The sequence below is a fragment of the Carassius gibelio genome, chromosome A22 (assembly GCF_023724105.1).
Source record: "Carassius gibelio isolate Cgi1373 ecotype wild population from Czech Republic chromosome A22, carGib1.2-hapl.c, whole genome shotgun sequence".
Taxonomy (NCBI): domain Eukaryota; kingdom Metazoa; phylum Chordata; class Actinopteri; order Cypriniformes; family Cyprinidae; genus Carassius; species Carassius gibelio.
In genome coordinates, this window is record NC_068392.1 from 9172709 (window position 1) to 9194044 (window position 21336).

At 36.6% G+C, this 21336-nt stretch overlaps 1 protein-coding gene across 3 annotated transcripts in view; it reads left to right on the plus strand.

The window, feature by feature from the left end:
• The window catches only part of LOC127943274 (rab GTPase-activating protein 1-like), a 75435-nt gene that overhangs the window by 3013 nt on the left and 51086 nt on the right, over window positions 1–21336 (plus strand). For all 3 annotated transcript variants that reach the window (XM_052539606.1, XM_052539608.1, XM_052539607.1), the window contains exons 2-13: window positions 2552–2735; window positions 2840–2996; window positions 3920–4127; window positions 5961–6135; window positions 6210–6370; window positions 6559–6669; window positions 7780–7846; window positions 8629–8731; window positions 10226–10392; window positions 12510–12636; window positions 20059–20152; window positions 20287–20437. In XM_052539606.1, coding sequence (XP_052395566.1) covers window positions 2598–2735; window positions 2840–2996; window positions 3920–4127; window positions 5961–6135; window positions 6210–6370; window positions 6559–6669; window positions 7780–7846; window positions 8629–8731; window positions 10226–10392; window positions 12510–12636; window positions 20059–20152; window positions 20287–20437 — 1659 coding nt within the window. In that variant the 5' untranslated portion in view covers window positions 2552–2597. The remainder of the gene's footprint in view (window positions 1–2551; window positions 2736–2839; window positions 2997–3919; window positions 4128–5960; window positions 6136–6209; window positions 6371–6558; window positions 6670–7779; window positions 7847–8628; window positions 8732–10225; window positions 10393–12509; window positions 12637–20058; window positions 20153–20286; window positions 20438–21336) is intronic.

The window sequence follows — 21336 nt, forward strand, 5'->3', positions numbered from 1 at the left end:
TTCAAAAGATACTGCTGTAAATCTCTAAAAGTGCCTGGTGCTTTATTGCTGATTGATTGTTTTTGTTTTTTTCAGTCTGAACATGATTAGTATCCAGGGCCGTGCACAGACCTTTTGAGGGGCATGTGCTGAAACTGAAAAAGTTTCCCTTTTTTATATCAAGATTATTTAGTAAGCCTGCATAAAAGGAAGAAATGGTCACATCTTCATGACAAATTCAATTACACAAAATAATAGTCTCAAAAGCTTTAGATTTATTCACGATTAATAACAACCATAATAATAATATTAGATAATTAGATAATATAGATAAACAGGGTTTTAAGGGCTTCTTTAAACCTAATTACAACAGCAACCTTCTGTGAGCCATGTATCTGGCAAAAATGTTATACTGTGGTGGACCAGGGATGTTGGTCTCTTGAAGGTCTCTTATTCACTAAACTTTCCCTAAAATAATCCAGCAATGAAAAAATAAATAAAAATAGTGTGAAAAGTACAGTTGCAGTGAAAAGCATTTCTGAAGGACCACGTGACACTGAAGAGTACTGAACTGGAGTAATGATGCTGAAAATTCAGCTTTGATCACAAAAATAAATTACATTTTAAAATATTCAAATAGAAAACAGTTATTTAAAATTGTAAAAATATTACACAATATTACTGATTTTGCTGTATTTTGGATCAAATAAATGAAGCCTTGGAATTAATCATGAATTACATTCTGTATGATAAAATATAAAGATTTCAGTGATCTTCTGTAATTTTTTTTTTAGTTACTACTACATTACTGTAGTAAAACCATGTTTTACAACATTTTATACAGAGAGCATACAGAGAGTATACCATAACATGATTAGCCTAAATGTTAATAAATTAAGTGTATCAGCAATCATAAATCAAAGAAGAAATTTCTTAGAAATATGTTATCTAGGTAACGAGGATCACTCGTCGCTGTGTAAGTTCCAGTACGAAACAGCGGGGGGCGCACCTGTTATGATTTCCCGATGGTAAAAACAAATTATATGTTGTTGTATTACTTATCAATATATAGTTTTTGACCAGCGAATGTGTGCAAATGTGATTTTTTTTTTCTGTCCGTCATTAAAACGGCGACGGCGCCTGCCGCTGCGGGCATCACATTACATTTTCATCTAGTTTACAAACTAGTTTTTTTTAGCTATATAGACGGAGCGCTCAGTTTTTCCTGTGGTAAAATGCATTTGGCCAAATTAGCATTTTATAAAAGATGAAATGCAACTGTATGCACAGGCTATTTAAGTGTTGGCTATGTATTGGCTATGACTAGATGGCAAATGCTAGCCCTCTCTCTCAGGCGACGTCCCACATGTCTCAGTCAGTGAGTCAGTCAGACATCAAATAAATAAAATATGAGCCTTTATAGACAGTGTTTAGTAGTACTTATTCAAACAACAAGATATTTATTTACCCTTCGCAAAACTTTGTTCAGCTCAGCTGGTGTCTACTGTGCGGCTGCTGTGGAACTTCAGTTGATTCAATGAATATAGAGGGGGCGGAGTTATCAGTTTATTGACCGCTTGAGGATCGAATAAGATTTACACAAGCTCGTTTTAAGAACTTTAATTTGGTAAAACAGACAGACAGGCATAAAGGGTGACCAATAGCATTGATAAAAAAAAAAAAAAAAAAAAAAAAAGGGCACTTCGGAGTGTAAGGGCAAAAAGGGCATGTGCTCTGCACAGGTTGAGCCCTACCTGTGCGCGTGCCTGTTAGTATCCAAAGCCAAGTTGATGTGAAATGTCAAAATGGACCATTTTTTAGTCTTTGATAAATTTCCCACATCATATTGTATTCCAAAGGAAAGATATTTTCATAATTTCTTTTGAATGTAATAACATCTTCTGATTTATGATGTCATCAAGGCTTTGTGGGCGGGGGAAAATTTGTTATGTATACAGTATACGGTCCCACTTTATATTAGGTGGCCTTAACTACTAGGTACTTACATAAAAAATAAGTACAATGTACTTATTGTGTTCATATTGTATTGTAAAACACTTTTGCTGCTATTGAGGTGGGATGGGGGTAAGGTTAGGGAGAGGGTTGGAGGTATGGGTAAGTTTAAGGGTGGGTTAAGGTGTAAAGTATGGGTCAACAGTGTAATTATAAATGTAATTACAGAAATTAAATACAGATGTAATTACATGTAGTTTTTTAAATATAAGTACAATGTAAAAACATGTATGTGCACAATAAGTACATTGTACTAAATTATTAATTAAAATGTAAGTGCATAGTAGTTAAGGCCACTTAATATAAAGTGGGTCCCAGTATACAATGTTACTTATATACGTCTCACACACACACACACACACACACACACACATATATATCATCTGCCAATGTTGGTTTCAATTTATAATATCTTAAAATTGCAAAATTCAGGTTTAAGATGCAAGGAAATCCAGTACAGAGAAAACCATCAAGTCATTGAGTGTTTTACATTGCAGAATTTAAACTAGACCTTTTAATCCACAATGTACCTAGTTTAACAGGTCTGTCTTGTTGGTAGGGTTGCAGCAGCAGTGGACCGAGCGGGCGGACTGTCCCAGTCTATCATGGATGACAGCTCCTCTCTGGGTAGAGTGAGCGGCTCCACTGAATCTGTGTCCACCGTCACCAGTGAGGAGTTCGTGCTTGTGCCGCCCACTGCTGGGGGCTCCCCCTCCAGCTCAGAGGGGAGACCCAGGCTCAAGGTGTCTCTTTCTACAGCCTGCTAACCATCCTTTACTGTTTCAATAAGAGCGACGTTAAAAGTAACCTAGATTTTATTTATCATCTGCCATCTGTTCTATGTCAGATGTCGTGGAATGGGAGTGAGCAGTTGGAGCGGGCGATGGAGGAGGTGTTGGATGATGTTTGTGATGGACCAGGATCTGCAGAGGAGAAAGGAAGTCCTACAGCACTCAGTTCTCCGATCAGACCACCCAGCCTGACTTTGGACACTGCTCCTCATGGTACATCCTGCTTGCAGTAACAAACTAACTCTGTTTTATTCCGACCTCCCATTGGTCCTTGTTAAACCATGTCTTAAAGGGATACTCCACCCCAAAATGAACATTTTGTCATTTTATCACTTACCCGATGTCATTCCGAACCCATAAAATCTAATATCTGTCCCATAGACTGCCAAGTAAATAACAGTGTCAAGGTCACGAAAAGTACATTTTGTAAAACACCCATTGAACGCAAACCGCTCTTCTGTGTCAGCCGCACCACAAGGACACGTTTTCTACCTGAATTTACACTTTGATTTGAAAGAAAACAGCATATCCTTGTGGCTGACACAGAAGAGCACACGCAGTTAGGAATGACATGATATTTCTCCATTTAAATTTTTATTAATAACAATATTCAGGGATGTTTCAATACATTTTTAATTTTAAGTATATGATTTATTTTTAGCAAGTTTGTCATTATATACTTTTTATTATATATATATATATATATATATATAAATTTTACAGTATACTGTTTACACTATATAACAAATTTATTTTATTCTTTTTTTCTGTGTGCGTGAACTAGTTCTATTTATTATAACTGCTTCCTGTTGCCAAGTGCTAAAATTGGGAGGACTTTGAACACTTCCTCTCTGCCTTGCTCAAAGTTCCTCTTTTGATCACACTTGACAATGGACCTATACTTAAAACAAAGGTTTATTCAAAGCAAGAGTTTATTGTTGGAGGATTTCAACACAAGAATCTAAAGAAATAGTCAGCATAAAACACATTGTTCTACCTTTTTAAATATGATTCAATGAGCCACCTGATGACTTGCATAATCTCTCAAATATAAAAACAAATTATAGAGAAGAAAATAAACATACACATCTCTGCAGCTTTATACAGTATTGAAACTGCTTTTTCTGTATCTGCAGAAGCATCAGCAGCTGTTTTGGAGAGTTCAGCAGAACAGGAGGAAGACAGCGTGCAGTTCAGTAAACTGTCCTATCTTGGCTGCACCTGGGTGAAGGCCCCTCGTAATGAGACAGAGGCCCAGAAAGCCATGGCCACCCTGCGGGCAGAGAGCGCCATCCCCATCCCCATCACCCTCCATGTGCCCAATGGTCCAGATGGTTGTGTCCGGTCAGTCATTTGCCAAAAAAATAATTATGAATTGAAATAATGACTATTTTTGTCTGGGGGGGGGTATGCTAGTGGATCTGCCGTAGAGTCAGTTGGTTGTTCTTTGAGATAGCGGGTTAACTCCGTGTCATCGCGCGCTCTGATCGGTAAAGGGGCAGAGATTTCAGACCTCCGTTTATTAAGGAGATCTGTCACAAAACTCATCATCCGCGCCAAAGTTTTTTGAGCAAATTTCAAAGCCCTGCCCGCCATCCGCTGATTGTTTTGCGGTCTATGGACGCAATGCTTTGCTGATGCGAGCCGCAAAAAAAAAGCCATTGTCTGTTCTAGAAAGGATGCAGCAAAGATATTTAATGCTAAAGTATGAGGCATAGGCCTACACTGAGTTTCATTACGATGAGATGCGCTCTAGTTCACAGTGCAGTGCAAGTGAACGCGGCGCGCTGGTGCTTCCATGCACGGTTATCATTGTCTGCTATATTTGCTTTTTATTTATTAAAATACATGCAATTGGTTGATGAAACATTTTTTTAAATTAAGATAAAATTTGTTCAAAACAAAATTCTTTTTTAAGAAAGGTTTTCTATAAAGCAAAATTTAATGAAGTGGTAAATATCATGTCTGACGATTTACAAAACTTCATTAAGTGGTAAAAACCATGTCTCCCGATATATTGCGCATCTTATGATCCTATCTAAAAAATGAAAATAATTTTTGATAAAAAATGTTTGTAAAAAATATTTTAATGACACAGTTTTATACTAACCGTCACACCCCTAGTTGGTAACTTCAGTTTGACTAAAAGCAATGAATAAAAACTTTTCGTCAACTAAAACTATGAAAGAGTCAAAAGACTATTAAGCATTTCATCTCAAGATAAAGACTAAAACTAAATCAAAAATGCCTGTCAAAATTAAAACTGCTTTCAGATTTAAATAAGTCCTGGACTAGTGAAATGCTTGTCATTTGCATTTTTGTAATTTAATAAATTTTTCCTATTTCTTTTATGTTTTAATTTTAATTTATTCCAGTTTATTTAGCAATTTTCTAATGCAATAATATATTTTCCCAATACAAATTATATTCCTGAACTTTAATTTTTATTCTTAATGTTAATTTCAGATTTTTTTGAATCTGGGATTTCCAGAGGGTTCGCTGACTTCTGCACTACATCAGCTACTTCTCACAACCAGTCACAATCTATTTATTTCCTGGGGCTTCATAAAAGCTTAAAAACAAACCGCATTCAACATAGGGAGTATAAATGTGACTTTTATGTAGATTCTGAGTCCTTGTGATCTTCACGGTGTGTGTTTGTCTGTCAAGAGCTGACACAGCTGCCTTCCAAGCTGCTTTTAGCTCACGCTTTCAGCTTCGTAGATGAAATGTTGCACTTCAGTTTTCACACCCTTTTCTTTCTCAGGAACTGTGGCATGGCCTCAAGTTTAACATCTCACCGTTTCTTCTTTAGAAACCTCAAACGCTCTCTTAAGTTAGAATACTGAACTTATAATGCATGTAGGAGGTGCCACTTTCATTTAGCTTAATTTTCAAACTTCATTTTTACACCTACATCTTCATCAGTTCTAGCTAAATATCTTATTGAGCAGTCACCTAACCACATTATGAAAACTTGACCTCTTTTGCCGTCTCCAAAATCAGTTTACTTTACTATTTTTATTTATTTATTTATTTGAAATAAAACATTGAGTCGTAGCAATCAGAGCAAAAAGTTGATGTAGATTCTAAAAGATGTTACATTATACAAAAGAGACTGCTTTATCTTTAGTTGTATTTATATTTTAATGGATTTTTTTTTTTTTTTTGCTCTAGGATTGTCGACCAGGCCACAGGAACAGAAATTGCATCTTTTCCCATCTATAAGGTGTTGTTCTGCGCCCGAGGACCTGAGGGATCTGTCGAGAGCGACTGCTTTTCCTTCACAGAGAGCTACCGGAGCTCAGAGGACTTTCAGATCCACGTCTTCTCCTGCCATATCAAAGAGGCCGTGAGTTGCATTTGTTCACAAGTGGTCATACAGTAATTGTAATTTTGGGAACTCAACCTCCTTTCCTTATGTAGGTTAGTCGCATCCTCTATAGCTTCTCAACGGCCTTCAAGCGTTCATCAAAAGCTGCCGCAGACATGCAAGACTCAGTGCTGCCACTTTCCCCCGATGGTGATATCTTCACCTTCTCCGTTTCTCTAGAAGTGAGAGAAGATGATGGCAAAGGAAACTTCAGGTCTGTCATTACTCACTTCTGAAGAAACTTCAGTGCTCGTTCTCTCGCTCTCTGAGTGTGGTGTTCGTTTTCTCCTTTTGCTATTTAGTGAGTAAGATGAACTTGTTTTCTGTTGTGGGCAACCAGAATAGAATTGCAGTTGTGTCTTTCTTACTTTTTTCCCCTCTCTCTTCCTTTACATATTGTAGTCCAGTTCCCAAAGACAGAGATAAGTATTACTTCAAGCTTCGTCAGGGTGTACAGAAAAATCTGGTGGTCACCGTCCAGCAGACGACCAATAAGGAGCTTGTAATAGAGAGGTGGGTTCTGGGATGTGGGAGTTCATGTCAGAAATTCAGATATTTTTATCATTTTACAGAACCGGGTTTCCCCCTATGATTACTGGCATGACATTGCCTGTAAATGTCGGCAATTTACCACAAGGTGAAAGTGAAAGTGGTGGAACATGTAAGAGATCTCATTAAAATGGTTAAACAATAGGCCTTAGTTCATGTCCCAGTCATGAACCACAGTTGGCTGCATGCCATTGCTAGTCAAAAGCAGACAGTATTAGCAGACATTCTCGTTCTAGACATAGATATATAACACTTAATATATAAATATGTATACATTTTTTAAATAAATAATTATTTAATGTATAATAATAATACGAAAAGGACAAAAATTTGTCTCATATGTCATTATTATATAAAATATTATAATGTAATTTTTTAAATAACTTTTCTTTACAGCAATTAATTCCAAATAAAGTAATATTACAAGTGTGTGTATGTTCAAACTTAAAATGCACAATCACACATTTATAGTATGTATATATGTACAGGGCTTGAATTTTGGTGCGGGATTGCCCATAATTCTTCTGATTCCCGCAGTTTCCGTTCCTGTAACACAGGAAATTCCTGCAAATATTTCAGTGTGAAAGAAGCTTTATGTCAGATAATTGCAGTTTAAAAATATGTCTAAAAAATACCCTAACTGCCCCTTAAATATACACCCCCCCCCCCCCATAAGAGCCTCCTAAAGGGGGAAAACCCCTTGTGTGTGGGCATTGTTTGCATATATACACACGCCATATTACACAGTGTAAAATATTTGTTTAATTGTGCATGTAATTAAACAGTAGTTCATACAATGTATTATAAGGTATTTTATAGATCATATCAATTTTATTTGTAGTTTTGTATTTATGTATACATGTGTATATATATGTGTGTGATTCCTTGTGCAACCACTTGATGCCGCTCTAGTCACAGCACAACCACTTTCTGAGCCTTTCACAAATGTTGCCACGCTCATTTCATATAGAGTATTACAGAAGCTCCAGTTCACTCTCTGAAACTATTATGTTTTTAGCAGTCACTTTTATTTAATGCCTTATCCTCAGCATCTAAACCATGTATGTTTTCCAGGTGCTTTGGGATGCTGCTCAGTCCTGGGCAGAAAGTGCGGAACAACGACATGCACCTCCTTGACATGGTGAGACATTTCTGTCTCAGTAATGTGGCTGCTTGTGGTTCAACTCTTACAGCCGTACCTTATATGTATATGTATATTATATGTTCATTTTCCATTCCTTAACTCATTTTAATTACCACTCTGTTGCAATTTTAGAAACACAATAGAAATATAGGGTTTTTTATTATTCATTATAAACGTCATTTCACATTGGCCCATGAGGAAATTAAGTTGTGGTGGTTTGCACTTCAAGACTAAAGACAATTAGCAGTTCGATCAAGCATCATTGGATCCACTGGGATTTTTGAAACCTACAAGGATTAATGTCATACTTTTCTCCATGTTGCCATCTGGATAGTTTAGACAAATGTCATCATTTGATATTTTTTTTGCATATATTATGTATGTACATACTTGAGTTGTCAATAGATTAAAATAATCCTGATTAATCACATTATTTTTATTATATGTGTTAATGCAATTAAACTCAGATTTGTGGCAATATTCTGCCGGTTTTCATGATGTTAATAAGATTCTGTCATGCAAAGACTGTAATTGATTTAGTTTTTAATAAAAGTCCCATATGGGTTTCATTTATAGATATCTAATAAGTCCTTAAAATGATCTTTCTCCTTAATTTCCTCCATCAACTCTTTAGAAATTACTCCCAAATGAATAAAACACATGTCAGATTAGATAAACGCATTTGATGCATTAAATTGAACACAGTTTTATTATTTAGATTAAATGAAGTAGCCATTGTCATTATATAAGTGATACATTTTTTGTGGTTATGTTTGAAGGAGTCTATGGGCAAAAGTGCTGATGGGAAGGCGTATGTAATCACTGGCACCTGGAATCCCAACACTCCAGCTTTCCAGCCACTGAACGAGGACACGCCGAAAGGTACGAGCTAAGACACAATCCTTGGTTATCAGGAGTCTAAAGTGCTTTTAAGTACACGTCATGCTGTGACTGAATTTACAGTTTTTTTTTTCACAGAAATCACACTTTTTCTACTTTTTCTACTTTTTCTTTTTTCTTCTACACACAAATAGCCATACAAATGTACTGCCTCAACCATGTTGAGTATACATTCCATCGGCTTTTCTTGTCATGGTCAAAATGCTTCTAATTTTCCACTGACAGCAGTGTAGCTTTAACTAATTTTCATCTCAGTTTGGCCTAAACTAGAGTTTGACTAATGAGGGTTTCATTAATGGGTCATTAATGTCATTATATAGGTAATATAAAACCATCTAAATATAGGCACACATGTTATGAAATAATTTATTATACTTCTAAAATAAAATTAATGTAATTTTAAACACTTAACTACTTTTATTTGTTTTGTTATATATTCATAAATTTAATTACATTATATTATACATCTCATTAATATTATCATATATTATACATATTGTCAAAATCCCTGCAAAATATTTAAAATGTGTAATTCCTTGTCAAATTCTAATCTTAAATTTTAAGTAATTTATGATATAATTAAAATGTACAAATTTAATTTAAAAAATGCTTTTTAATTTGATATCATTTTTATGTTTTATATGATATATTATTCAAAATTGATTACATCACACACAAAAAAATCCCTAAATGTCAGAAAGTCAGAGTAGTCCAATTTGGAACAGGAAGTAGTGATGGCCTCTTTATTTAATGACTCAGATTACATTACTGTTTAGTATATAGTGAGTGTATTGTTGATTTGGTACGAGGCCAAACTTGAAGCAGTGCGTCTCGTTACTGTAGCTGTAATGTTCTCTTGTGAAATTCTATGGAGTTTTCTTTGAAATGTAATTCCAGTCTGGTAGATTCAGATAACCACCTCAGTTTAAATAGCGTTTAATTCAGCGACCTGAATGAGTTTTTCATTTGCAGTCTACATTTTATTACACTCGCAGTAAAACCTGTCCTAGACCTCGGCATGGTTTTGTGTTTGTTTGTAACTCTCAGTCGGTGCCCACCACAGATCTTCTTCTATTTACCTCCCCATCTTTCTCACCGCCATCTTTTCTGACCTGACTCTATCGTAATTGGAATCTATTTTCAGCAATTCCCTCATAAATCTGTAGCTACTGGTGTGTTTGTTAATTGAAATAATAAAAACCCCTTAGTGTGAAACAGACTGGTTTCTCTTAGCAGTCCGCTTTTGTTTCATAATTATAGGGCTCACCTGAGAGAGAATATCATGAGATCAGTTCCCAGAATGCTGTTTTTACCACAACTGATTGGCGATGATTAATCTAAGCTGATTTTACTCTTTTGCACAGCTGTTTTTGAATGGCTTGGTTTGAGTTTGTTTGTATTGTGAAAAGTGGATTAAGGTTTTTACTGGTCAGTATGCAAGTTTTGTCTTTAACAGTGAGTTTTTTTCTCCTCCAGACAAGCAGGTGTACATGACGGTGGCAGTAGACCTGGTGGTGACCGAGGTTGTAGAGCCGGTTCGGTTCCTCATGGAGGCGCTAGTGCGGGTCTATCCAGCTAATGAGAGATTCTGGTATTTCAGCAGGAAGGCCTTCTCTGAAACCTTTTACCTCAAGCTCAAACAGGTACACTCTAAAACAAACGAAATATTCAAAGATACACCTTTATTGAGTTCTAAACAATCAGCAAGTGTGTGAGTGCTTTACAGATAAATATATGTGGGTTTATTTCGTCATTGTCACAATAAATTAAAGCTGATTAATTGACTAAATATACTAATTTTAAATAATTAACTCACACACACACAAATATATACCTCAGATGAAGCCTGTGTTAGGAGAATTTTTAAATAAAACTATAATAACAATATATTCTTATTAAAAAATAAAAAATAAAATGAAATTGAAAAATAAAACCGATATTTAAATTTTTTTAATTAAAAATAAAATTGATAGATATTTAATTATAAGCGGTGGTGAACAGTAATGTACCTTTTATTTCACCGATTTATTTATTTCATTATTTATAATAATATAATTAAGAATAAGAAATCAAGTGTTTAGAGACTGGGTTCAAAGTTAGAAAATGTATATATATTTGATCGTTCTCACCTTTAATTGTCTTGAATATAATGTGACGGTGCCAAAAATCAAAACTCAAAAGGCTTTTAAAATCTAATTTCTTATTTTTGGGAGTTGAAATATGATCTGGAAATGTGGTCGACGGGCTTCATGAGGTTCATCTTTTTCTTGCAAAGCCTGTGAACTGCCTATGAACACTTATAGGCAGCGATGTAGCGGCTGCACAGATTGGAGAACAAACCTTGAGGAAGGAAGTGAGCTCTTTTGAAGGGTGAATACAAGCAGTAACTCTGGAAGCTGTGAAGCGGCAAATAGAGGCTTTGTATAATTCGTAGCTTAATAAGAGGCCCGGCGCTCATTTTCATGCTCAAGTAATTCGAGCTTACAGCCTGCATCTCTGCCCGATTGCCTCTGTAGTTATCTTATCGCAGAGAGAAACAATGCCTGGGCTGTAGTTTAAAGCTAATTAAAAGATAATATTAGGCGTTCGCAATAGACCCAGCCCATTCTCCATGTTATTTGATTATTTCGTATTCGTTTACGCTGCTCAATTGGTGCGAGTATTTAGCGTGTAATTATTCCGGCTGTAAACATCATTCTTCGCCTGTAGTACAGTTCCACTTTGCAATTAAAAATGGAAACGGCAGTTTACATAAGAGCCACATGGCACGAGGGAAGCAGTGTCGAGTTACTGTATGAGTAACTGGAAGTGGAGTGGTACAGGTGTGATCTCTGCCCACCACGTCATCAGAGAGCAACGCTTGTGTTTATTTCCTCCCGTGCGTGTGATTATGTATTTGTCATATCCCCTGAAGCGGTGTCGAAGGTGAAGTTAACTTTGAATGCTTTGCTCTAGCGGCGCTCTTTGAGCAGTTCATCTAATAATAAAGAATATGTCATGTATTCATCCTTGTGCTTTTGATCAATATGACTTTTATTATATTTCTTTATTTATATAATATTTATAATTATTCTTCTGTACATATTTATATTTAAATAAGATTTGTTGTGTGTATATATAGTGATGCATATCAATAGTTTATATGTATTTATTAATACATTTATCTGTAACATTCATACATTCATAAAATAAAACATTTATATTTTGTGTGTGTATAAGTGTGTGTGTGTAAATATATCAAATAGAATATTTATATAAGTATTTCTGTTATTTATATTTGCAATATGTATTATGTGTATAGAATTTTTGTGAACATATATTTTATAATGTATATGAGGCTTGTAGAGCAGTCTGCAATGACATTTTGTCTCCTTTTTTTGACTAAAATAAAAAGTTTTTTGGTAAAGGTTTTTTGAATCCATTTTAGTCTTGTCTTATTTCGTCAATTAAATTGCAAGTTGATATATATTCATAGTAACCTTGTCTTAGTCATGGGGAAAAATAGCTAGTCAACTAACATTTTGCGTCATAGTCTTCGTTAGCGAAATTAACACTGGGTTCATTTTAGTTTTAATATATATAAAAGGAGTCTCTAGTGCATTGTATAATAATGTTTGATTAATTATTCCATATATATTGTCAGAACTGTGCATTTTGCTTTCATATTGTTTTTGTTGGATACTGTAACCCTAATGAAGTAACTCTATGGCTTTGACATGCTGCTTTGTTTATAGTTTGTGTTGGCTCTATTTGTTTGCAGGGCACAGGGAAGGGCAGCCAGGGAGATGTCATGTATGAAGTGGTCAGCCTGCAGAAACATACAGAATGTGCAGCAGGAGTCCGTGGCCGCCTGCAGTCAACCACTGAGGAAGAGGAACCAGACGAAGGTATGCCACTGTCTAGTTTATCAGAGTTTTTCTGTGTTTTATAAAGTTACCATTTTGAGGACTCCTTTTTTTTTTTTCTGAGGTGAACTGCTTTAAAGGAACCATATTCTTCACTTTTGTAGCATGCCTTTCCCCACTTAAAGTGCGCTTATAATGTTACTTAGAAAGTTTCTGTGCACCAAAGATCAGGGTTTTTTTGATGATTACATGGGGCTTGACCATTTTCCACATGATATCTGACTTTAAGAATTAAACACACTCATCTATTTAAATCTATTTAATATTTTATTTTTATTAATTCTTTAAATTTAAAATGAAGATTGTAAATTTCATATGAATCCAAATTTTTATATATATTTTTTGTTAAATTTATTTTTACTAACTTAACCTTAACACATATTAACTGTATTACTTTATTAGTTTTGCCCATAAATTGGTATATTTGTGGCGACCTGGCACAATATCAACACTGACCGACACAAATGGATTTTCCAAAATGCCTTGACATTCAATAAACATGAGCTCTGCAGCTTTTAAAGTCAAAACCAGTGCTGCTTTATTACAGCCGTTTCCAGGGATACTGCTATTTCTGCTGCTCCTAAGCACCTCCTGCTGGCAGAGAATGAATGTGCATTTTCAATAATAAGCCTGTTTCATATATAATAGGGGTGCTCCGATTGATCGGTCTTTATAAAGGCTGATGTCAAGCTGATGATGCACCTGCCATGAAAGGTTTGGCATGACATGCTTCAGCACCATCTCAATCGTTGTCTAGCATGGGCAAAATAATTATAAGGCTGATGGTGAAGTACCATTTAGTAAATAACTTGCCAAGTAATTGAAAAACTTTCTGTGAGATGTCATCTTACAAACAGCAGTGTGAGTGAATCACCGCACACTCTCTCTTTTCTCACTGGTTCACACATACTCTTGCTTATATTTATTAGGTTTGTATTACTGTACTGTGCAAAAACCGAATTGTAATGCTCAAAAGGCATTTTCAGTAACAACGTTTGGATCTGAATTCCGAATGGGCAAAGGTTGCTTCCTTGGCAAACAGCCGCGGATCAGTAACAGACTCCTTTGGGAAAGCACAATGAGTCTGTGCTACATATGCACTGCAAACGGAGTGTGTGTGAACCTGGCATGTGGCCGCCTCACATACAGCTAAAAAAAATGCACTGCATGATCAAACATTTAGGTGAGAAAGTTTTAATATTTTTGTAATGTAAATGTAAAATAAATAGATAAAGTCCCCCTCCACCCACACATAAACAATTGTTTAGCATACATGCACACCTACATACATATCAGGGCTCTAGGCTGAAACTATTTTTGAGAATGTGTGAGTTAAAATTTTGACGTGCTCCGCTTCATACAGCGTACGCTGCAGAGCCACAGCACAGTGCAAAGCCTGATGTCTTTGCAAAATAAATAAATAAAATACAAACCAAACCAATGCAACCAAATCACGTGCTCGTGCCACCAACTGAGAAAATGGGAAGAATGAGTCTAGAGCCCTGCATATCTATATTTATTTATATATATATATATATATATATATATATATATATATAATCACAAATAAAGGAAAAATGACCATCTCTGAGTTTATTCAGATCTCTTCAGAGGAAGGGAATGTGTGTATGTACTGTACATGTGGGCATAAAAGGACAGATTGCCTTGGCAGCAAAGCTGTAGCAGGGCCATTTGTTTTGGTGTTTATTTTTTCTTTATATGTCAATACTTAAACATCAACCGAATTATCCAGATTTTTTCCCCCCACCAAATTTTAACATGATCAACATTCACTCCCCTTGCATATTTCCTGCCTGTGCTTTGGCAGCATGAATCCATCACAAGCTTTAATTTAGTCTCGGACGTTAGCTCTAGGTGAAGTGTTTCAGCCCTCTGTCTTTTTCACGAAGCAGAGATGGCCTGTGTTTTTGACAGGGTGCCTCAAGCCAGAGATGTGAAACTCTGGCGGCTTTCAAGTGGTTATCAGTGCTAATTTCAGAAAAATGGATTCCAGTTTGGTTAAGTAGTTTTGGCTCTTGGGCTCTGTGTGTAATCTGACCACCTGGAACTGGCTATTTATTATTCTTTCTTCTGTTTTCGGTTCTGCTGAATTGATTTTAGCACGAAACATGCACTAACGATTACGTGGGTTTGAGTTGCATGGTAAATATCACTTAAAGGACAATTCTGTGTTATTTACTACCTAATTTCTGTGAATGTTATGATAGTTGTGCTCTTTAACTGTTTATTTGCAGGGATACCTGCTTGCTAGGCATCCATTATGGCACAAATGTTGTCTGAATATTTCTCAAAAGTTTATTTTTAGGCCTGTCACAATAACAAATTTTGCTGAACGATAAATTGTCCAAGAAATTATCGGGATAAATGATAGTATCGTTGTTCTAAGACCAGTTTCAACTAATATAATGATAATGGCATAAAAACGCAGGTACATCTTTTCAAAAATCAATAGAAATACCAACATGTTGACTTTGTGGCTTAAAATGAATTCATTTTGTATGTTATATTATGTCTATATGTCAGTTAGGGATGCTCATATTGACCGTTTAACCGGTAACAGAAAGTAAACATTTTGACCGATGAAGGAGCTCGATGAAGGGGGTGTTCACATATCTTGTCTTTTTTTGTGCTCAAGTTCGTTATTTCAAATGCGGTATGCGTGCTCACAATGGAAACGACGCGCTCATTTTTTCCAGGCACGTCTGCAGCACATCTAGTTAAAAACATCTCAGCTTTTCAGAATGACGCAAGTGCACCAGGTCATGTGACAAGAACCAGAGTTTTATTTTACTTTTCTTCGGAAATTGAGTGTGCGTGCGTGTGTGTGTGTGTGTGTCAACTCACTGGGTGCATTGACACACGCAGCCACACGCCTACAGACAAATTTAGCTGAGCAAGACAAATGAAGCGAGCAAAAAGAAGGCCCATTTAGACAGAAAGGGCTACGAAGTTACTTGCAAAATATGTTGCGCGGTATTAAAATGGAGTACAATAGTTGTGCAAGTACAATGGTGTATCGCTTGCGATGCAAACATCCACAAGCAAATGAAAGGCGCTTCCCAAAGCTGGTCACTCTAGCGAGACATTATCTCTTTATTCCCGGGACACCTGTGCCATCAAAGAGGGTTTTTTGCTCCAGATTAACCCCACATCACATCATTACATGCTACTTTTAAATAAAAATATAAAAAATTATCGTGGGCGAAAATACTATCGAGGTCATTTTTTTTATTGTGCGATTAATTGATTTATCGACTATCGCGACCGCCCTATTTATTTTGCACTTCCTAAACAGCTGAACAAAGAAACAGCATTACATTATTTGATGAGCACAAGCAATAATAAATAAACCATGAGCAATTGTAGTTTATAGTAAATTCATGTTATTAATATACTTAATATGTAATTCAGCTCATTAGAGGGAATCGAGTGTAAGGCTATTTACATAATTTAGGTGATGTTGAAGGTTGCCAGATTTGGAGGATGTTCGCATTTTGCAAAGCATAAATACAGGGATTCCATATGCTGGCAAAACAGAGCTGGGATAAAATACGAGTCTTGTTACGTATAATAGGGGCAAAATTTCCATAGACTAAGCCATTCATTTTCCACATTAGTCAGGTCCTATCATATTAATATGTATTATATGAACGCACACACAAATATATATGTATACACATATAACTTATTTTAGCTCCTATATATAACTTAAAATAAACTTTAAATAAATAACCTTGGTATGAATGTCTAATCGTCCAAAAATAAAATAAAAACGCATTAATTAAAGGTTACTTTGTGATCAATCACCAGTTGACCTATGGCAAATTTGTTGTTGGTGGGTTTTTTTTGTTGTTTTTTTATGATCAACGTGTTAATGCAAAAGTATACAGTATTTTTTTTAGCAGTTTTGAAAATACGTATAAAAATATGAGCAATATTGATAATATTGGCTGGTATTTTCACCAATATTCTCATTCATCCTTAACTTTACCACCAAAGTATTTTCCACCATCTACTACATTTAATAAATCAATACTTTGTGTATAGCTTCTCTTTGGACGAAAGACATGCATGATTCCCTTTTATTCAGCCGTTCTCATTGAATCTCATTGTTTGGTTTGTGCAGTTTGTTCCAAGCCTCGATTTCTGGGCTGTACAAATAAGTCATTGTTGTTTTTGGAAGTGTTCGTCCTCGCCAGCTTTCTCTACTGTATCTGAGATCTATTGGGGAGGCAGATGGAAAAGAAGATTCATTCGCCCAAGTCTGCTACCAAACTGCCATGTCACCTTGCGACAGAGGCTCTGCTCAAGACTGCTCTCTCTCTCTCTCTCTTTCTCTCTCTCTCTCTCTATCTATCTATATCTATCTATCTATCTCGATCTCTATCCTTGCAACACTGCCAAGGTTCTTGTGCAGTAAATGTAAAAAGAAGCCCTTTTAAAGCATTTCAAAAGAAACCACTATGTTCCAGTCCTCACATCGGTGATTGTAAAATGTATGGCATTTGAGGCTCTCTGGAGGTCATGAACATTGTAAATGTGCTCAAAATTCATCCCCTCTTTCAGCAGTACAAGCATTTTTGTTCTTTATTTAAAGATCTTGCATTAAAAACTTCTTGCTATAATAATTACCATTACTGACTTTTTGGGTCTTACATAGTTGACTCCACCAGATGCATTGCTGTTCATTTCCTCGAAAGATCTTTGTGAGCAGCCATGTTGTGGACGCAGACCTTGAGATATGGGCTCTGAGGGCAGAGAGTCTGCTGGTCGGCTCTTAATGACCTTTGCAGACATTAAGTCCGAGACGTTTTCTTTATCACCTCAAGGCGTGACAGTAATCTTGGCACTCCGCTGCCCTGACTAATGCAGGTGTGTACGCCGTATAACTCACCTCGGCCTTCTGGATGCTGCAAGGACAATTCTGTAATTTCATCTGTGTGCTGTGTTTCAGAGGAGTCATGCAGCATCCTAACATGCCTGAATGGAGTCATCCGAAGTGCTGCCCTGTGGGGAGGTGTGGGAATGATGTTTGCCCACAATGTACACACATTCGCAAAAAGAAAAGTTTTAAAGTGTGGTCACGTTTACAAAAAGAAAATCAGTAATTTTAATAGGAATACACACTGGGTGCAATGCTGGGTGCTTCAGCAATATGGCTGCCCACTGCTCCGGGTGTGTTCACTGTGTGTGTGTGTGTGTGTGTGCATTTAGGCCTGTCACGATAACAAATTTTACTAGACGATAAATTGTCCAAGAAATTATCGCAATAAATTATAATATTGTCGTTCTAAGACCAGTTTCAACTAATATAATGATAATGGCATAATAACGCAGGTACAAAGATCAATAAACATATTTTATTTTATGGCAGTTTCAGAGCAAGAAATACCAACATGTTGACTTTGTGTGGCTTAAAATTTATTAATTTTGAATGTTATATTGTGTGTGTATGTCAATTAGGGATGCTCATATTGACCGATTAACCGTTAACCGAAAGTAAACATTTTGACCGATGAAGGAGCTCGATGAAGGGGCCGTTTTCATATCACGTCTTTTTTGTGCTCAAGTTCGTTATTTCAAATGCGGTATGCACGCTCATAATGGAAGCGACACTCTCGTTTTTTCCAGGCGCGTCCGCAGCACATCTAGTTAAAAACATCTCAGCTTTTCAGAATGATGCAAGCGCACCAGGTCATGTGACAAGAACCAACTCACTCAGCTTCCTTCGGGGTGAAACTCCCCGTTGTTTTTGAAAAATGGTTGGACCAAAATACTGCAGAGTTTTTTACTTTTCTTCGTAAATAATTCTTGTAACAGAGTAACAGCAAGGGTTTTTCGGTGGTGGAAATCCATTACTAAAATATCCTTGTTGTAACTGATATCGCCGCTGATGGATGCTTAGCAAAGAAAGACGCCTCAGGAGCGCAACTGCTCGAGCTCTTTGGAAAGAAGGACATGTTTGTGTGTGTGTGTGCGCGTGTGTGTGTGTGTTAACTCACTGGGCGTGTAGACACAGGCAACCACACGCCTACGGACATATTTAGCTGAGCAAGCCAAATGAAGCGAGCAAAAAGAAGGCCCATTTAGACAGAAAGGGCAACGAAGTTACTTGCAAAATATGGTACGCGGTATTAAAATAAAGCAGTAGAGCAGGTATAATGCTGTATCACTTGCGACGCAAACATCCACAAGGAAATAAAATGGCACTTCTCAAAGCTGGTCACTCTAGCGAGACGTTGTCTCTTTATTCCATCTTCCATCTGTGCCATCGGAGAGGGTGTTTTCTGCCGTGAGCTGTCCACAGGCTGCGCTCCAGACTAACCCCACATCATGACATGTTACATTTTTTAAATAAAATTTAAAAAAAAAAAAAACCGCCGCCGAGAATATTATCAAGCTCTTTTTTTTTTTATATCATGGGATTAATTGATTTATCAACTATCGCGACAGGCCTATGTGCATGTTTTTGTGACATATCAAGACACAACCCTTACGGGGTAGGGTTGGTGTAGGGCCATAGAATATACAGTTTGAACAGTATAAAAACCATTACGCCTATGGGATGTCCCCACTTTTCACAAAAACAAACGTATGTGTATGTGTGTGTGTGTGTGCGCGCACTTCAGTGGGTTAAATGCAGAGCATAAATACCGAGTATGGGTCATCATACTTGGCCACACGTCACTTCACATTTCACATCACAAACAGGAATTTTGCATTGACTGAAGATTTCCCCATGCATGTTTAGCAATTGGTTAAAGTTGGTTATGTGAATTAATAGATAGAAATTTTTTTGTTTTTTTTGCCTTCAAAATATCATGAAAAGTTTTTTAATGTGGAACTATAACTTGTAATCATAGTTCTTGTCTCTGGACAAAAAAATCTATTTTGTTTAGTAAATGGCATCTGATTTTAGTCAACAAAAATACAGTAGTTGTCGAGAAAGTGAAAAACAAAACCATATATTTTATCATTCTAACATATAATTTAACAAAAACAAGTTCGGTATTGCGATTTCTTTTTGCCGTACTTCATTGTCCCATGTTTTGCCATGTTTTTATGGAAAGAGATTTTTGTACACATTCTGACCACTGAGTTCATTTACTAATTTGCATCATTTTGTGCAGATGTATTACACAATATTATATTTATGTTGTCTACATATCTGGTTTAATCTCTTATGTTTATATGATTGTGTGAGTTCATTAACCAGTGTCTGATTTTATTGACCATGAATGGATTATATATATGAGACAATCATATTCTTTTTAGATATTGGCACATTCTAAGCACGTTATTAAAATAAAAAAAATTTATTAAAATATTTTTGTCGACCATGTGTCTCAATAACTGCATTTGATCTTTTTCTCTGCTGTACAGAAAGTGACAGTGAGATCTCTAGCGGGACAGGAGACGTGTCGAAGGACTGTCCTGAGAAGATTCTGGAATCCTGGGGAGGGATCCTCAACAGATGGTGAGACTTTTAGCCTGACTTGTGACTTTGAAGTTTGTGGTATGGCCAGATTTGGAGCGTAGCCCGTATCGAACACGACTGCAAAAACCAGCTCTGTTGTGCTGCACTGACACTGTCTGTCTTCCACCTGTCAGGCAGGGAAACCTGTTGACACGACCCAAGGGTCTGTCTGCTCTGGTGAAGCCTGGGATCCCGGAGGCCTTACGTGCTGAAGTCTGGCAGCTCCTGTCTGGCTGCCACATCGATCAACCTCTGCTGGAGAAATACCGCATCCTCATCACCAAGGTAAGAGATGACAACCGTTACCACCCTTTTTTTGTTTTCGCAAAAGTCCCAATTCATCCCATTTTTTGCCAGCTTATGGGTCTTTTCCTTGTTTGTTCAATGCGTTTTAGTAAATCTAGCTGAAGCTTTAGCTAACGCACAACATATGTACCAAGGGAGTTTGTGTGCATTTGGTAGATTTTGAAGTGAAGTCTAAAATTGCTTTGGACCCTCTTTGGTCTTTTAAAGCATTTAGGGTGAGTAAAGGCAGCGGTCAGGAGAACAGAAGAAATCTGTGTGCATTTTCAAGTATAAAATTGATGATCTTTACTTACTTGTTTCCGTTTTGTCAGCGGGATGAACCTTTGTAGTATAGCAGGCTGTTTATTTACTAAACATATTTTCTACCCATATTGATGCTTCGCTCAGATGTTCGTTTGACCTCGTGAACTCGTGGAAATGGAGTTAGTTGAATACCTTTAGCGTTGCTGAGAGCGCACCTAATTACTTATTCCAAAAGCAGCGTAGCAGCAAATTCGAGCGATTCCAGCACAGCACAGATCTCTATGACGGCTGATTATCTGGGATAGGACTGCAGTTTTTGCAGGCTATAGCTTTTTTACATGTTTGAAAAGCTATTTCTTTCATGTTGTTATTGCGGTCGGGCTGGTTCTCACGCCAAGCGTGGTCAGTGACTGGAATGTTCCCACACTGAACTAATAACTGTTGACTCAGAAACGTGGGTCAGATTGTGGTTTTCAGCCACTAATTTGGCACAAAATTATTTCAGTTATCCACATTTTAACTCTGATGCTTATTAATTTCCACTTTTTAGAGCTTGAAAGCAATTCATCAGTCAAAAACTTGATGGATTTCTTTTTTTTATTTTTATCAGTCAAACACTGTTTATTGTTAGGGTA